General features: G+C 39.0%; 1 protein-coding gene across 1 annotated transcript in view; it reads right to left on the bottom strand.

Annotated features, from left to right (window-relative positions):
* The window catches only part of PRDM5 (PR/SET domain 5), a 138,212-nt gene that overhangs the window by 89,832 nt on the left and 30,510 nt on the right, over positions 1-17,870 (bottom strand). The window contains exons 4-8 of the mRNA XM_073341010.1: positions 11,958-12,150; positions 10,865-11,039; positions 8,670-8,762; positions 8,285-8,406; positions 1,039-1,118 (exon numbers count right to left, since the gene is read on the bottom strand). Of these exons, the coding sequence (XP_073197111.1) occupies positions 1,039-1,118; positions 8,285-8,406; positions 8,670-8,762; positions 10,865-11,039; positions 11,958-12,150 (663 nt within the window). The remainder of the gene's footprint in view (positions 1-1,038; positions 1,119-8,284; positions 8,407-8,669; positions 8,763-10,864; positions 11,040-11,957; positions 12,151-17,870) is intronic.

A 17,870-nucleotide genomic window follows, 5' to 3' on the forward strand; every position in this document is an offset into this window, starting at 1 on the left:
AATTCGTTAGTCTCTAAGATGCCACAAGTACTCCTTTTCTTTTTATAGCTATCTTAATGTGCAATGGTTTGTGGGTACCATGCTAAAACAAAACAGGATGCATTTTGATTAGGTTTGAGAAGGCATGGTAGAATTGGTAAGTCTTTTTCAAGAAAAAGTACAGAAGAACATTAACGCTAGCAAGTAAAATCACAAAAAGCTAGTACAAGGGATTATCACTCCTCTTGCAACATCTTATTTTAATTGATACCATCTATATCTTCACTGGATTTAGGTTATAACTGGACATTATTAGAGACTTATAGTTAATCTGATAAACATTACAATGTAGGTTTTTGTAGAAACGGGCCCTCTAAAGTTCTGGTAATTTATCAAATTAATCTTGCTGGGTCTTCCTTTGGGTAGAATGGATTCCGAATCTCATATTCATAACCCTGTATTTCTATACTAACTCCATTATTTTCAGGATATTAACTCTTTCTGTACAGATTATTAAAGATCACATTATTTCAATGTATGCACAAAAATTATTATTATTTTTTGGTAAGTGGCACTTTTTATACTAACCAAATAACTCAAAAAGATTGCATACAACACCCTTAGGACTGTGATGTTATTTTCACAAAGGGTGGTAAGACAAAACTTGTTTGCATTTTTGCATAGGAAGAAAGATTCACAGATTTACTTTAATGGCTAAAATACACTTGGATTTACTTCCCTCCTTGTGAACTGCAGACAAAAAAAATAAAAAAATAAAAAGCAGACAATTTTGTTTTAGCTTGGTAATGTGAACATGACACACACATGAAATTTTATATTTGGTAAAAGATACATTAGAATGAAACCAGGATTTTTGGTTTGATCTACTGTGGATACAAAAATAAATACTCATACTCAAAGAAAAGGCACTGCTTTTGTAACCACAAAAAAGACTACCCAATAGTTTGTATTACAGCAGCTCTCAAGTGACTCATGCTCCCTGGCCTTACATCTTGGTGAAGTCAAAGCCTGCTGTGGGTCAGCTTTCATCTTACTGACCTTTCGATGCTCTTGAAGGTTTGTAGCTGAGGAACACTTCTTATTGCACACAGAGCACATCAACTTCTTCCTAGAATTTCCTAGGACAGAAACAAAATACATCTTAACAAGAAACATCTTAAAAAGGAAGTGCAAAGAAAGAAACCAAATGTTTCTACTGGGTGTGTGATTTTTCACAGGTCATTTGACTGACAGAAAATTTTACGTTTGTAACCCATCTTCATGGTATTGGGTTACAGGAGTTCTCTGTAGGTGTCCTATAAGCTATTTTTTCAATGGAATGTAAATCAAGAAAGGTTTCACTTTTTTTCTTCAAGAAGAAAAATGTGATAAAATTGAAATATCAATCTAATATCAATCTTCATGTCACAACTAAAAAACGTTGTTATTCAGAAGCCAAAACAATTATCATCCACAAAAACATCATGTCACAGGTTAAGCAGAATGTTTGGAATCAGTGAAACAATGAAAAATAATACTGAAGTCAACACCAAAACTTCCATTTTCTGTAATGACAGCCTGGCCTAAAAGTTGTAAGCATTCTACCCTGCTAGGTGTGCAGTAAGAAAGAGAATTCCATTAACACTTTCTTAACTTAGGGCATTTGTAATAGAACTGCATCATGAATACAAATCTAATCTATCATGCAAAACTATAAACCCAGTTAAAGATCAGCTACCAAATGTATTTCTCTTCCTTTTTCACAGTTCATTTAAAAAGTGACAGAGCATTTAATTAGGGTTGTCTATTAATTACCGCGGTTTCAAGTTCATGTTAGTACTGCACAGAGCTGTTGTAATGCAGGGCACAATTACTACAAACTTAGTTCTTTGTTTGTAACCAAAGGTCCATGTGACATATCTCCTGATATATATCCAAGAATTACACTACATTACACTAAAAAGAAAGGGATTATGCTAAACGGTAGGCAAAATGTTTCTTGGGTGTTTCTTGGAAGAGCAATGAAGCATAGATCAGAAATTAACACATCAGAAGGTTTCCAGCTCAAGATTTTTCCAGGCTTCAAGTGTCTGATCTTCTCTGCACTTGTCCTCCTGAAGACTGTACATTTTTTTAATTATTTATTTTTCCAATTTCCACATATTTTACAAATAATTAAATCAGCTTTTGTATTGGATCTCATCTTTATCCTCCCTAAACAGATCAGTTTAACAAGAATAATAAAGACCCACCCCCCATCCGCTTATTCATTCAAATATTTAAAATACATGAGTGGTTTGGGCCCCTATCCCATAAATTAAAAATTACAACATAAGCACAGACAAAGGACTGCCCATAAATATACCCCACCTCAATCCCAATAGCCTTAACAATGAGGTAATAAAGATGGGCTTTACAGTGTGCTCAGAAGGTTAACAAATCTGGACTCTCATCCCAAAAAAACAGAGGACGCCTCAGAGAATGCTCTGCCTGCCACTCCCTCTTGCTTATAGTGAGCGACCTCCAGTTTCAGCACCACTGCTGTTCTCAACTGTGGCAGTATATCACAGGGAGGGCCAATCTCTCAGGAAACCAGGTGTCACACCATTTAGGGCTTTATAAGTTAAAAATCGACATCTTGAATTCCTCCAACAATCTTACTCGAAGCTAGCATAGATCATGGGGCACTGGTCTGAGTCAATCTGATCTTGAGGCAACAAAGGCCTGGATAATTGTGTCAGTCTCACTCTTGCCTTGCCAGTGCTTAGGGATGGCATCTAACCTCTATTGCATTCAGGTCTTTATCAGTCACTGAACACAAGGAATTGGTGGATGAAATAAAAAGGGCTTGTTTCACTGACACTGATTTCAGAGACAAATGGCATTCTGTAAGCCAAATTCTAACCTACAGATGAGGGCACTAAAAGCTAATTATCCAAGAGTCAATTTATCTTTGGACCTTGAGGCAGACTATTCTCTTCTAAGAGCTGTGCCATGGTCTCCTCATAAGTTAGCATGATAAACTTTTTAGTGACTTCCATTGCTTATGTAGCAAGACTACAGACAGAAGCCTCTGTCAAAATGCAGGTGTGGTAATATGTTTAGATTATAGCCAAGTGGGGTCAAATTCCTTGAATCTGTATACTCAGTGAAGGCCACCAGGCTGCTGCTGAAGAGAATTAGGGATTCCAAGGTATGACACTTTGCTGGCAGAATGAGCCTTTTTCTCAGTGCCCACTAGGGCTGAAGGGCACAAAGCCATTTGTGGAGCATACACACGTTTACAAACTATTTTGCCTTATTGGCATTTTGTCCCATGCTTCTCTCCCCCACCACCATTGTATACTGTTTCCTTCCATGCCTCACCCTTTAGTTATATCTTTACTCTGTTTCCCTCATTGCCTTGCTCTTTCTGTATATTTTACTACTTCTCTTCCCACTTCTCCTGGCTTCAAGTCCTCCTTTATTTCTTATTCTTCTAGTAATTTGTGTGTGTTTGTCATCCTTCTGTTTCATTTTCTCTTCTTATCTCACTTCTAGATCGGTCCTTATGCCTTTTCCCTTCTCCAGTATCTTCTCATACTCTTCCTCTTCACACAAGCCTCTTGTCCCTCTCTTCCCCACCCCTGACAGGGCCTGGACAAAAGTTAAGATCTTTTTCCTGACAGGAACTGCTTCACTCCTGCTGCAGTCTGCTAGCTTCTAAGCTCCAATCAGGAACAGAGAGGACTTCCATCTTTAAAATTCTCCTTTCTTATGGGGCCTATAAAATTATTGACCTTGACAAAATTCTCTCCTCCATTCCAAAAACAGATAACATAATCCTCTTAGGGGACTTTTAACACAAGAGTTGGCCGAAACTCTAACATATGGAGCAGCAGCAGTGGGAAGAAAGGAGTGGGTAAGACCAATTCCAATGGCATCCTTCTACTCAGCAAATGCACAGAGCACGGCCTTGTGATCACAAACACAATCTTCAGACAAAGCAACAAGTAAAAAAACCAACTTGGCAACACCCCCGCTCAAAACAGAGGCACCTCCTAAACTAAGTCATTGTAAGAATGTAGGATCTAAGAGACATCCAAGTTACCGGGACCAGACGATTGCTGGACTCACCACTGTCTGGTGAGGTCAGTCATGTCCCTCAGGATAGCACCAAAACACAGAAAGCAATTCAAATCACACAGATGGCAATACGACATCCAAAAACTTCAATCCTCAGTTCACCAAGAGAACTTCAAAGCACACCTCAGTGAAAAACTGACCACACGCATACCTGGAAACAACAACACGCATACCTGGAAACAACAACACAAGAGTCAAAGAAGACTAGGAAGTCCTAAAATAGACCATCCATGAGGAATACATCGGCCTTGCTACTACCCACTGCCATCAGGACTGGTTAGATGACAAGAACACTGAGATCACAGCCCTCTTGGACCAGAAGAAGAAAGCTTGCTGCGACTGGCAAAACCATCCATTATCCAGTCAGAAGCAGAGCTCTTTCTGTCAGCTTAAAGCTGAAGTACAAAAAAGGATCTGAGAAATCAAAAACAAATGGTGGAAGGACAAAGCAAAAGAAATCCTAGCATTTACTGACAGACATGATATGCAGATTTTTTTTTTTTTTGAGACAAAGACCTTGTACGGATGAAGCTCACATGGCCTCACACCACTGAGATCTGAAGAGGGTAGCACTCTTCTGAAAAGCCATGAATACATCAACAAGCACTGGAAGGAACTCTTCCAAAAGCTTCTAAATCAAGAATCAACTGTGACTGACAACACCACTGACTCCATCCCTCAGCACCCAAACTGGGAAATTCTTGCCAACCCACCAACACCTGAGTAGGTCTGCAAAGCAATTGTGCAAATGAAGAACAATAAAGCCCCAGGTCCTGATGGCATACTAGCTGAAGTACTAAAAGCGCAGGGGGAGAAACACTGACACACAAACTTCATTTTCTGTTTCTCAAAATCTGGTGCACTGAAGAAATCCCTACTGACTTACATAATGCTAACATAGTCACCATTTTCAAAAGGGGAGACAGAGCCAGCTGTGGCAATTACTGAGGTATTTCCCTTCTTTCCAACACTGGAAAGATTCTTGCTAGAATCTGTCTTAATCGCCTGCTCCCTCTTCCAGAGTCCCAATGCAGCTTCAGACCATCACGAGGCACCACCGACATGATTTTCGCAGCCAGGCAGATCCAGGAAAAAATGTCAATAACACCACCAGGAGCTGTATATGGCCTTTATTGATCTGACCAAAGCCTTTGACTCTATCAATCGTGAGATTCCATGGAAATTCATGTCAAAGTTTGGTTTCCCAAGCAAATTTACCACTCAGCCACTTATAACTGTAAGACTCATCCATGACCAGATGACTGCCTCCATCCTGTGTAGTGGCTCTCGCTCTGAGCTCTCTGCATCTGAACTGGCGTAAAACAAGATTGAGTACTGGCACCCATCCTCTTCTCCATTATCCTAGCAGCTCTGAAAACGCTAATCCAAGAACGTGCAGTACAGGGCATTGGCATCCAATATTGGACTGATGGCAACCTTTTCAACCTCTCTTGCCTCCGTGCCAGAACTAAAGTATCATCAAAAACAATAACTGAACTCCAGTAGCAGATGATTCTCTACCATCCAGCTCCCAGTCAATCATCAGACCTAGCAAGGAAGGTCTACACTGATAGAGAAGAACTGGAAAATGTAGAACACTTTGCCTACGTTGGCAGCCACCTCTCACAGAGGGCATACAAAGACATTGATATTCAGCACAGAATCCACTTTTCCAGACTTGATTTTGACAGACTGTCTCGACTGTTGTGTTCAACAACCATGACATCAGAACATACACTAGACTTTTAGTTTATAAACTGGTGGTAATCTCAACTCTATGGGTGAGAGACTTGGGTGATTTACAGAAAACACCTCAAAAACCTGGAATACAGCACTAGCACTTTCTCTGGAAAATTTTCAACATAAAGTGGGAGTATAGATATTGTTTAAGCACTGTATGAAAATATACAATTGTATTCTCTTAAAAATGCTGAAAAGACTTCTAATCTCCAATAAGCCGCAGCCACAGGTAGCTAGAAACTGGAACATTCCATAGCCTGTGGGGACTACATTTAACAAAACATGTCTTAATCCTCGATGTTTCAGTCTGCAGAAGATTGATTAGGATAAAACTAAAGAAGTTAAGCTAGAAAAAAAAAAAGTCTGCATATATCACAGCCATGTACCAAAAACCTGTAGTTAAGAAGGGAAGTCTACAGTGTACTATCATTTTCTAGACCATCTTTCTTACTCCACAGTTCTATTTCAAAGTAAACACTAATACTTCCCACCAGTAGTAGATTACTTTCCCTTGGACATTTTTATCACTTCTGCTTTCCAGTATGGTAGAGCAGCAGAATCAAGGCTCTGCCCACTCCCCACCCACCTAAGCAGGCAGAAAAGTAGCAGCCCCTTGGTGACTGCTCCCCACCATGCCTGAAGTGGTAATGCACAAATGGAAAAGTTTGATACCTCTGCATGACTGTATAAGGCTGGCCCTAATTATGCAATGCCAGTAGAAAATGGAAGGTTCTGCTCTCCCTGAGCAGCTGCTGCCAGCCTACTTCCTTTTTCTTGTACACAGAGAATTTTAACTGCTTAGTGTTCTTTTGATCTCAATCTCTGGCCCTTCTGGCAACAAGCAAGTAGGCATTTCCCACTGGCTAACTCATCCAGTGTTTCTCTTAAGGACCCTGCATATTCTCCCTGTACATATCTCATCTCTGTCATTGTTTCATTTCCTATTTGCTCCTCTCTTTGATTTAACTCCCTGCAGTCAGCCAGAATAATATCAAGCAGATAATCTGAGCACATATAAAATGCATACAAAATAATACAGCTATCTCCCTGGTTCTGCAACATCCAAGGATCGCATTAGCCCTCTTTGCTACAGCATCACACTGGGAGGTCACGTTGAGTGCTAGTCTACGATGACCCCTAATCTTTTAAGAGTCTCTGCTTTCCAGGATACAGTCCCACATTCTGTAGGCATGGCATACATTCTTTGTTTCTTTGGTTTTACATTTTGCTGTATTGCAACAAATTTTGTTCAAATGGGCCCAGCTTACCAAGTGATCCACATTGCTTTGAATGACTGCTCTATTCCCATTGTTATTTACCACTCTGCCAATCTTTAGGTCATCTGCAAGATATATCAGTGATTTCTATGTACTTCTGGATCATTGATTAACATATTCAATAGTGTTGGACCTACTACCGATCCTTGGAGAACCGCAGAAGAAACAACCCCATTCAAAGATGATTCTTCTTTGACAACCCCTTTTCAGATCTGTCAGGTAGTTTTAATCCATTTAAGATGAGCTTTACTGATATTGTATAGTGCTATTTTTGAAATTAAAATGTCATATGGTATTAAGTCAAATGCCTTCAAAATTATAAGTATATATATCTATGAAGTTATCATTTCAAATTTGGTTGATAAAGTTATCAAAAAATGAAATCAGGTTTGTTTTATAAGACCCATTTTCAACTGAAGCATATTGACTGATGTTAATTATATTCTCATCCTTTAGCTCTTTATTAATTGAATCCTGCATCAGTTTTCCATTATTTTGATCAGGATTCATGCTGGGCTAACTGATTTATTAATTAATTACCCAGGTCACCTTGCTAATATTGAGAAGGGCTAGGCATACATTAGCACTCTTCCAATTTTCTGGAATTTCCCTGATATGCCAAGATTTATTAAAAATTAACACCAGGAAGCCAGACATCTCAGCCACCTCTTTTAAGACTCTTGGGTGCAAGTCATATGGGCCTGCTAATTTTAAAACATCTAGCCTAGTAAATGCTAACATATTCTTGAGTTACTAATGGATATAGGAGTAGTTCATTATCCTCATCAGAGATGAGTACATCATCTTCTTTCCTTCCAAATACAGAACAGACATATTATTGGACAATTCTGCCTTTTGTCCATCATTTTTAACAATTTTGCCATCTCCTTCTACTAATGGCCATTTACCATTGTTAGGATTTCTTTTGTTCCTGATATACTTAGTTATATCCACAGCCTTTGGAAGAAGTGGGAAGGTTACATTAATTTTACTCAAATCAAAACATTACAGAAATAGGCTATACAACTAAATGAAAATGTATCAAGAATAGCATTTGAAATGGAATGAAAGATGGTTCTTGCTTTGGTTTGTGAACAAAAAGTGGTCTGTTAGGCAACAGATCAGCAATCCTGTTAAAAATGTCATATTCAATCATTTCTTACCAGTGTGAACATTTTCCTTGTGCTTTTTCAGCGCGTCCTTACTCTTGAACCTCTTCCCGCAGCTATCAGCCTTGCATATGAATCTAGCATCCCCTCTGCATGCCTCTTTGTGCTGCTCATAACTACATTGGATAACCAGCAAAGGAAAAATAATACATGAAGACACAGCTAGAGAACACAGACTCATAGCAAGCACTCTGAGCTTAACACATGCCACGCAGCAGAATTCCAGGGCCACCTCATGCATTACTTACAGCAGGTAGGAATGAAAGTATTTCACTTCTTTCACTGTTAGGATTTCACATAAACTAATAAGCTTGAAAGCAAACATGCAAAGGGAGGCCAGCAATGCTATGACAGCAGTCCAGTAACTCAGACACAAAACCTCGACTCTGAGCTGAAGGACGTATTGCAAACAGAACACTGAAAACTTCTTGAAGTGTCTCCTGGATTGATGTTCTCTGTGCACTGAAGGACGCTAGGGAAAAGATAAAACAAAATATAAGGCAAACAACATTTTGGCGGTAACAGAGAAGATAGGCCCAATCTTGCAAACACACAAGTAACTTTACAAACTCTGAGTTCACTGAGACTACTCACATGCATAAATATGAGAGACAAGGTGGATGAGGTAATATCTTTTACTAAACCAACTTCTGTTAGTGAGAGAGACAAGCTTTCGAGCTTACATGGAGCTCTTCCTCAGATCTGGAAAACATACTCAGAGTGTCACAGCTAAATACAAGCTGAGCAGATTGTTTAGCATAAGTAGTTAATTCATATTTCAAGGGACCATTCAAGGTGAAGTGGCCCATTTACACCCTTCCAATCAAAGAAGGGAAAGAAAGGTGGTGTGAAAGCAGCTTAGGAGTGTTATGGGGGTTGTTATTAGGTTGACTGTTGTAATAAGCCATAAATCTAGTGTCTCTATTCAGTCCATGATTTTTAGGGACTAGCAAAGTTATGAATTTAAGTTTTGAGGCTCATCTTTGGAGGTTCTACTTCATATTTAGCTATGACATGCTGATTACCTTTTCCAGACCTTAAGAAGAGTTCTGTGTAAACGTGAAAGCTTCTCTTTCTCATCAACAGAAGTTGGTCCAATAAAAGATATTACCCATCCACCTTGCCTCTCTAATATCCTAGAACTGACATGGCTAAAGTTTGGGGCCATAGTATAATACGGAAAGGTATTCTCAATTACCAATGCACTTGTCTTTTTCTCCCCAAGTGCTGTTTATATATGTGTGTGTGTGTGTGTATATATATATATATATATAAAAATAATAAGATCCCACAATTGTCAGTTGAATCATTGGGAAGAGCTAAAAGCATGGTTGAGAGCTTTTCTTATTTTGAAAAGTTGTTCAATCAGGTTCAATCATCACCGGGATTCACAGTCTGTTACCATCCCATTTTTAAGTTCTCAGCCATTTTCAGCTTTTTTTACTCTTTGCAAATTACACCAAGACGATAGCACAGGCTTTCACTTAGTTTTTAGATAAATTTAACTAGTCACCTAGCACAAATCAAATGCCAAATTATAGATTAGAAGGACGAAAGTTTATTTTTGCTTGAAAACATTTTGTTCCCTCTACAAAATACTACTACAGAAAAGCACACAGAGCATTTGCTTAGAAGTAAGAGATAATCATTTAAGAGATTAATATGACGTTATCTATGTGAAATCAACAGATCACTTCATTACAGAAACAGTTTAATGCGGCTATGTAATATTATTTTACTCTTTTTCTGATGTGAAACAATTAGATTAAATGGGGTACCCTCTATAACTAAATCTACAATTAAAAAAAAGTGGCACATCCATTTAATTTACAATTTGATTTACTTACAAGCATTGTGTATTAGAAGAAAAACTCAGGATAATATCAATTAGATTAGGAAAGTTTTCATGTAAAGTATACTGTACATGACTTTAAAGGATAAATATACACAATAATGGACAGAACTGAAAGCGATTTGCTTTTAAATCTTGCCTCTTTTTCATGTTTCAATTTATTTTTTGTTCTGCCCACAAAGGTTTAATAAAATCAACATGAATTGGTTTTTATTCATCTTTCTTTGTCCTTTTACAACTTCATCTCCCTACTTCAAAGTTTTATTCTAATTCCACAATGTCACCCGCTGGAGATAGCAGAGATGCCATCTGTTTCCATGAGGCTCCTTGATAAAATAGTCAACTGATGTAGACCAAAGTTCCAGCATAGCAAAACAGTTCTGATATGCAATACAATACATGAATTACACAGCCTTTTTTCCTCCCATGAAAGCCTTCCTAAAGGCACCAATTATTTAAATATTAATGGCACTAGTGATTCAAACTAAAGCACTGTATGAAATACAGCAAGTCAATATATTCAAAAATTAATGTACTGGGCAAAGTATGAAAGGCTAATTCAATTACTAAAGGCAATGAAATTTACTGCAACTCCAGCCTCTTAAATCACACCACCATTGGAAAAGAGGCATGAAAGCTGCAGGCAACAGAAACTGTAGTTAACTAAGCTTACTGATTGGTTTAAAGGGTTATTTATAGAAAGCACTCTTGTGTGTACGCACTGTCTTTGTAAGGCTTGTTTAACTGGGAATTTCTTTCCACAGTTCCTGCACTTAAATTCCTTTTCCTCACTAGGTTTTTGGTGCAGCGTCTGAAGATGTTCAGCTAGGATCTCCTGGCTGGCAAAACTGGATTCACAATTTGGACATGTGTGGTCCTCTTTGCAGCTGAGAGAATCTACACAGTTGGGGGGAGAGAAAAAAACAAACATTAGTAGAGGTATAGTTTCTAGCCAATTATATTTCTGATTACTTTAAAAGTGAGGTCCTACTCTGGGGAGACGGATAGCTCAGTGGTTTGAGCATTGGCCTGCTAAACCCAGGGTTGTGAGTTCAATCCTGGAGAGGGCCATTTAGGGATCTGGGGCAAAAATTGGGGATTGGTCCTGCTTTGAGCAGGGGGTTGGACTAGATAACCCCCTGCGGGGTCCCTTCCAACCCTGATAGTCTATGATTCTATAAAAAGGGACTATGTAAAATGGTCTCTTGGGATTCACCAAGCACAGTGGGTCCACTGTTTCTCAAAGGATTATCCATACCAAATCCCAGGACAAGTAGGGTTACCTTTGCTAAATTCCAACACTGCAAACAAACTGGATTCTTTCCTTCTTGGTACATCATCATATCAATCAATGGTCTGCAGGCCAAATTTGGCCTTCAGTTATGCCTATGCAACCTCATTCCTTTCAGTATGGTTGTGCAGATTACTGAAATTTGCTGATGCTCCACAATAAAGAACAGAATCCAGCTCACTCTCCCTCTGCTATGTTGCCTTTACTAACAGGGAGTAAAAAGTAATATAAAGGTCGAGCCCCACTTCATCGATGCTCTACACACTTTTGGCATTTGCAGCAGCGAATCATTCTGCTCTAATAGCTTTACAACCATTTCACATTCTCTTTCAATGGAGGTAGTAAATGACTCCGCAAGCACAAGGGAGCTGAGGACAGGGCCCTCGGTTTTGCCACACAAATGAGTAAAATATGTGTACAGACATCTTCAATTTCTCACTAGTCGGAAGTTTTAGTTTCCTTGTTTTGATATTGTTTTTAACATAAAAAAGCTACTTTAGTTCTCACACATGTCTCATATGTACCTTTCTCACCAGCTTGTTGTGGTTCTTTATTGCTGTTGTTACTATTATTATTATTGTCCTCATCTTCTTGGTTAAGGATCACTTCCTCCTCCTCCTCCTCTGCTTCTTCCATATCACTATCAAGGTAGCCAATCAGCAGCTCTGTATCTGTTTCAATATCTTCAACAGCCAGATAGAAAATGTTTTCACCTTCCTATTGCAATGAGTAAATAGAAGCCATGAATCACCATGACCGAAAAATAAAACCTTAGAGCCAGGTCCTGAATCCTACTGGCACAAAGCCAGCTTAAATAGCTACTGGAGGATTCAGGTGACACAGTCAATTCTTCAAGTGGCACCAGCTGGCATAGCCCTTCTCAGCTTTCTCTCCTGATGTAGAGCATGTGGATGGAGGGTCCTTGCACTTGGGTGAGGCTTGGATGCTGGAACATCCTCTGAGGATGATCTATAACCTCTGCTAAGGGATAGGCTTACGATAAGGGTGAGTAAAGGTGATATACCTTTGCCCTCCTCTACCATCATCCTCAGCATACCAAGAACTTTAGGGCTGGAAAGTAAAGCACTCAAAAATTAGGAAGTGTTAGAATGAAAGTAGCCTGTGCAACCCGAGCTATGTAGCTTTTGTGTGTCTGTATGCATTATAATAACAGCCTTCACTTACATGGTTACATAGTGCTTTTTTCCACAGGACCCCAGCCTCCTTATTGAATAGGCTTTCTACTCTGATCATAAGCTTAAACTATAGAATTACAACAGACACATTTAATACACACTTTCACACACTAATTTTAAAGTCAAATACTCAGCTGGTGTAAATTACTGTTGCTATGCCGATTCATACTAACTGAAGTTCTAGCCCAGATACTGTACCTGGTTTAAAAAATTAAAAGCCCTAAAAATACTCTGTCTCACAATGTTTACTTAACCAAAGCTTAGATAGATAGATAGATAATATATAGCCACTTAACAAAAGCAGCTGTCTCCTCATAAGCTGATTTACTAGGCTGCCTTTTCTGCTGTACATAAGCCAAGTGCTTTGGGTGCTACTCAAGGCAACTAAAGGAGAATCATGTTTACTTAATGAAGACTTCCAAGTGTTGTCATAAATCTTAATGCTTATCTGATTAACATCCAGTAAAATTAATTGAACCTTCTGTACAGTATATCTAGATTGTAGGAAGCATCATAACACAAGGACAAGATAATGCTTTTTAATTTTGTAATATGCTAAGATTAATTTAAACTGTCAACAGGAATACAGTATTTCTAATACTTCAGAAGGTCTGTAATATATTTAAAAAGTAATTTTCATACAACAGTGAAAACTATTTAATTCAATAAACTAGATGGAAGCAGCAGTCTTCAAGGACCAGCGTCATTTTTTGCCCTTATATGAGTGATGGCATTTGAAAAGAAATCTAATTACACATTTTTTTTTCAAGATCTGTATTTCAAAGTGCAATCTAGATAGCTATCCATTTACCATCCTAACTCTTGCCTACATCTAGGAGGGTGCTGGTTTTTATATGACACTGTCATGTGCCTCAGAGAACTTTAATTTACTACAATGTAAATTAAGAAAAAATTATCTTCTGTAGCTTTGATCTGAAGTAAGGTAAAAAGGGCTCTCTCCACTCATTGTCAGCAAAGACAGGCTGCAAAGACAGGCAGATGCTGTCTTTATAGCATTGTCCAGCACAGCACATTCTAAAAGCAAGGCAATTTTCTACATGTAGGGGAAATGTACCCGCTGTTTCTTATAGGGGAAAGTATACCACTGGAAAACAAAAAGAAAAAAAACCACCCACAAACAAAGTAAAATATATGATTTGCTCACACACCAAGCATCTAACACACTCATATGAAGGGTCTGGTATTATGCCTTTAAAGATTGTATTCCCACTTAAGTTTACTAAACGTACAAATACTGTGGACTACAAGACATATTTTAAACTTCACCATTCAATTGCAGTAACTTCCTCCATCTTTTGCTTGTTGCCTGTTTAGGCTGAAAATTCTTCAGGGCAGGGGTTCCGGACCAGATTTTTAAAGAATGTAGGCACCTAATGATGCAAATAGGTGGCAAATGGGAAACTCAAAACCACCCAAATGCGTAACTCCCATTGAAATCAACCATTAGGTACCTACATGGTTTTGAAAATCCTACTAGACATCTGCATCTTTAGTCTCCTAAACACCTTTGAAATGTTGGCCTTTTATCTTCTTATCTATCTACCACTCTATGTGCGAGACAAATAATTATTAGTACAAGTAACAATACATATTATGGGGACTTATTCCGCAGCTGCTCCACATACAGAATTTCCTTGGAGGTCAAGGGTGTAGTAGGAAAAGAGACTGAAAAATAAGTCCTTGTTTCAAAGGGCTGCCCTGGTATGAGGCAGGACCTGCTCACACAATCTGGCAAGAACAGGGCTGATATTGCAGAAATACACATTCCTAAAAAGTGCCAGTCACAAAGTACTCACACAAACACATCACAATATCAAGTGGTACCACAATATCCCGATATCAAGGATGGTACAAAAACATTCCCCAAGGATAACAGGAACACAATGACCCCTCCTAAAAGATAAGGTCAGGATGACAATATGTAATAAAAATGTTTTAAACAAACCAACATGTACAACAAGGTAATGGGTGATAATTAGCCATATCAGGAGGCAGTAACGATGTCAGAGGGGCAATACTAACTTGTTTGTATTGGGGTATAAAAAGTATCTCGAGAAACGTATTTTTGTCTGGCCTAGAAAAAATGAAAAGTCCCGCCATGCACTAAGCTGGTCCACTGTTATGGGCATACACGTATTAGTCGTCCGGTAAAGTCTGCAGGATACTAGTACCATGCTTCGTCAACAATAAACGTGGCTGGGTGCCTTCGACCCTTAACAAATCTTGTGGCCATCACGCCGTTCGTTCAAGGTCTGCTGTGCCAGCTTTCTGTGCAGGGCAGGAGCGGCACATAGAGGAAACACACACACAGCGCCAAACATCTATCAACATCGAAGGACACTGGTGACCCACGACTGCTGATCTGGTAAGTAACCGAGCTGTCCTCTGTACACTTTAAAAATGGACCACACTTTTGGAGCTATCACCTAGTTTAAGATATTGCTATGTGACCGTCATGATGCATGGCCTCCTCTACCCAGGATGGGAGCCGTGGTGCATCTGGGAAGTGTAGTACAACAAGGAAGCCTGGCCCATAGATAAGATTGGGAGCACAAGGAACCCCAACTCCCAGCAGGCACCACAATGGCATTTCTGAATCAAACTAATTCAGTTTTTGTTCAAAATATTTTGGGTTTTGATTTTTTTACTCTAAATTTTCTGTGGAAATTAATATCCATTTTCCAACTTGCTCTATACATCACTCTCTTCTCTCTCAGGTAGGTTCTCTCCCATAGCATTCTAACAGGCAGTCTACACCCACTCCGTGTGGAACTCTGTCCCCCTCTAGCGATAGCTAGGACACCTGTAGAGGTTGCTGAACTTGCTAGAGCCTTGGCTAACCAAGGTCTTTTACCCAGGCACAGAGGTTCATGCTTTAAGACCCAGAAGTCCCAGGCTTCATCTACACTGCTGATGACCATGCAAGGTGCCATGCTTCATCTTCTCAGATACACTATTTGCCTGTAGATTTCTGGGTGGCTGGTTTGAAGTCCCTCTTCTCTACCCATCTTTAGAATCCCTCACTTATAATTGCACCCACTCTTTAACGTCATATCCATGTGCACATCAGGCATTCTTAACATGGATTTGGTGAGATTATGCTGCTTTTTGCAGTCATATATTTCTAAGTAAGTTGACCAACATTCCAATAATAAAGCAAATATTAATGCTCATGCCAGTCTCTATTCCCAGGGCTTGCCATGGGAGATCTGACCTACTTTTTCCTCCTTGAAAGAAGAGAGCATGTAATTTTTATTTTTTATTTTTTTTAAACAAAAAAACACAGATGAGGCAAAGTCATGAAGATTAGCTCTGACTTTGGGTCTAAAGCCAAACTCCCCTCAAAGTTCAGGGATGTTTGGATTTGCTGTTCCAGTTTGGATTAATCTCTGATTAAAAGATTTTATTATTTAATTTAAGAAAGGCTGACTTACTAAGACATAAAAAGTACAGGGACGCTGGAACACATATATGGACTTCAAACCTAAAACATTCACTGCCACAGGAAACCGTCAAAAATCAACAATTTAACAAGCCTGAAACGGAATTAGATCTTCACGAGTTCAAACCTGCAAGGTGCTGAGCATCTCCTGGAAGTGCTGAGTGCCCCAGTTCCCATTCAAGTCAATGGACATTACAGGAGCTCAGCACAATGGCACCTCCAGGAGATACTCAGGATCTTGCAAGATTGAGCCTTTTAGGTTGGATCCAGTCCCTACTGAAATTAATGGAAAGACTCCCACCGACATCAGAAGCAGTTATATAAAGCCTTATATGAACTGGAACCACGTTCGAAGCTAGAGAAGGGAAGATCAGGTCACCTTGATTCTTTGGCTGCCAAAATGTGTTACAGTTTATCAAAGATTTGGCTCCCAAGAAGCCAAGACAATACATGAGAGACTTGGGCTCTAATCTATCAAAGAACTTCAACATAGGACTATCCTTAAGCACAAGAGAAGTCCCATTTACTTCACTGAGATTGCCCACGTTCTTAGTTACACATATGCCTAAGCGTTCTTGTGCAACAGGGCTTTAATTCCAAATGGTAAATGTCACCATCTCCCCCCAACTCCCATAACTGACCAAGAGCGTCACCATTAAAAAGTCAGGTTTCAGAGTAGCAGCCGTGTGAGTCTGTATTCGCAAAAAGAAAAGGAGGACTTGTGGCACCTTAGAGACTAACCAATTTATCAGCATTTATCATAAAGTACCAACCAGATGGCAACAGTTTTTCCAAACAGTTGAGAGGAAATTACTGTGGTCACTATAGTATTGATTGCAAAAGGTTTTTGTTTTGTTTTTTTAATTTCTACCTTGTAACACTGTACCTCAGCAAACAAAACTATTAACCAGTAGCTAGACTGACCAACAAATAACCACCTACAGGCTTTTGAAAGCCATAGAGTAATAAAAATTTGGGGCCTGATTCTCATTTACACTAAGGCTCCCTTTGCATCACTCTGGCAGTAAAAAGGGGTCTTAAAGTCGACATAAGTTAAATTGATAATCACCTTAAGACTTCTCTAATAGCCACAGTGCTGCTAAGTGGCTTTACCGTTTCTCAGGCACATACTCATCAAATTTAACCCAAACTCCTATTGATATCAGACTACAGTGATAATGCAGCTATAGTCTGCAAAACCTGTGGGAGAAAAATAGCCACTTCACTCTTCCAAAGCTGCCCATTTTGTTTGCTCATTTTTGTAAGTAACAGAATATCTGAAAAGCACTAAACATGCTGTGTACTTAACAACTTGATAAATGTGTATGACCTTGGAATTAAATAATTGCATCTTTTTCCTAAAAAAAATAATAAAGAAAGCATCAAGCAGCCATTTTAATTCAGTCCTCTGAGCATCCAGAGTGTTAACACTATGTTCATTTTACTACTTTTATTGCATAACAAGTTAATCTTGCCTTTGTAGTTAAGACACTAGTAGATTTCAGACTTTCACAAAACTGTCCTGTAATATGTAAATTTATTAAGCAGCTTATCAGTTTGTCCTTGCTTTCCTTGTGTTCTCCCCCCACCCCCCTGGCTTCACTCTTGCCTGTTAGACTGAGATAGTCCAGTTGCACTATATTTATTACAGTGTTGACTGATTCTCAAATACTAATCTTCCAGTATTACATTTGTTAAGTATGACTTTAAACCACTCTACTGCTTCACAGTAAATACCTCCTTTCACATTAACCTTTGCCATTTCATTATTATAACTC

Source organism: Lepidochelys kempii, chromosome 4 (genome assembly GCF_965140265.1).
Source record: "Lepidochelys kempii isolate rLepKem1 chromosome 4, rLepKem1.hap2, whole genome shotgun sequence".
NCBI classification, from domain to species: domain Eukaryota; kingdom Metazoa; phylum Chordata; order Testudines; family Cheloniidae; genus Lepidochelys; species Lepidochelys kempii.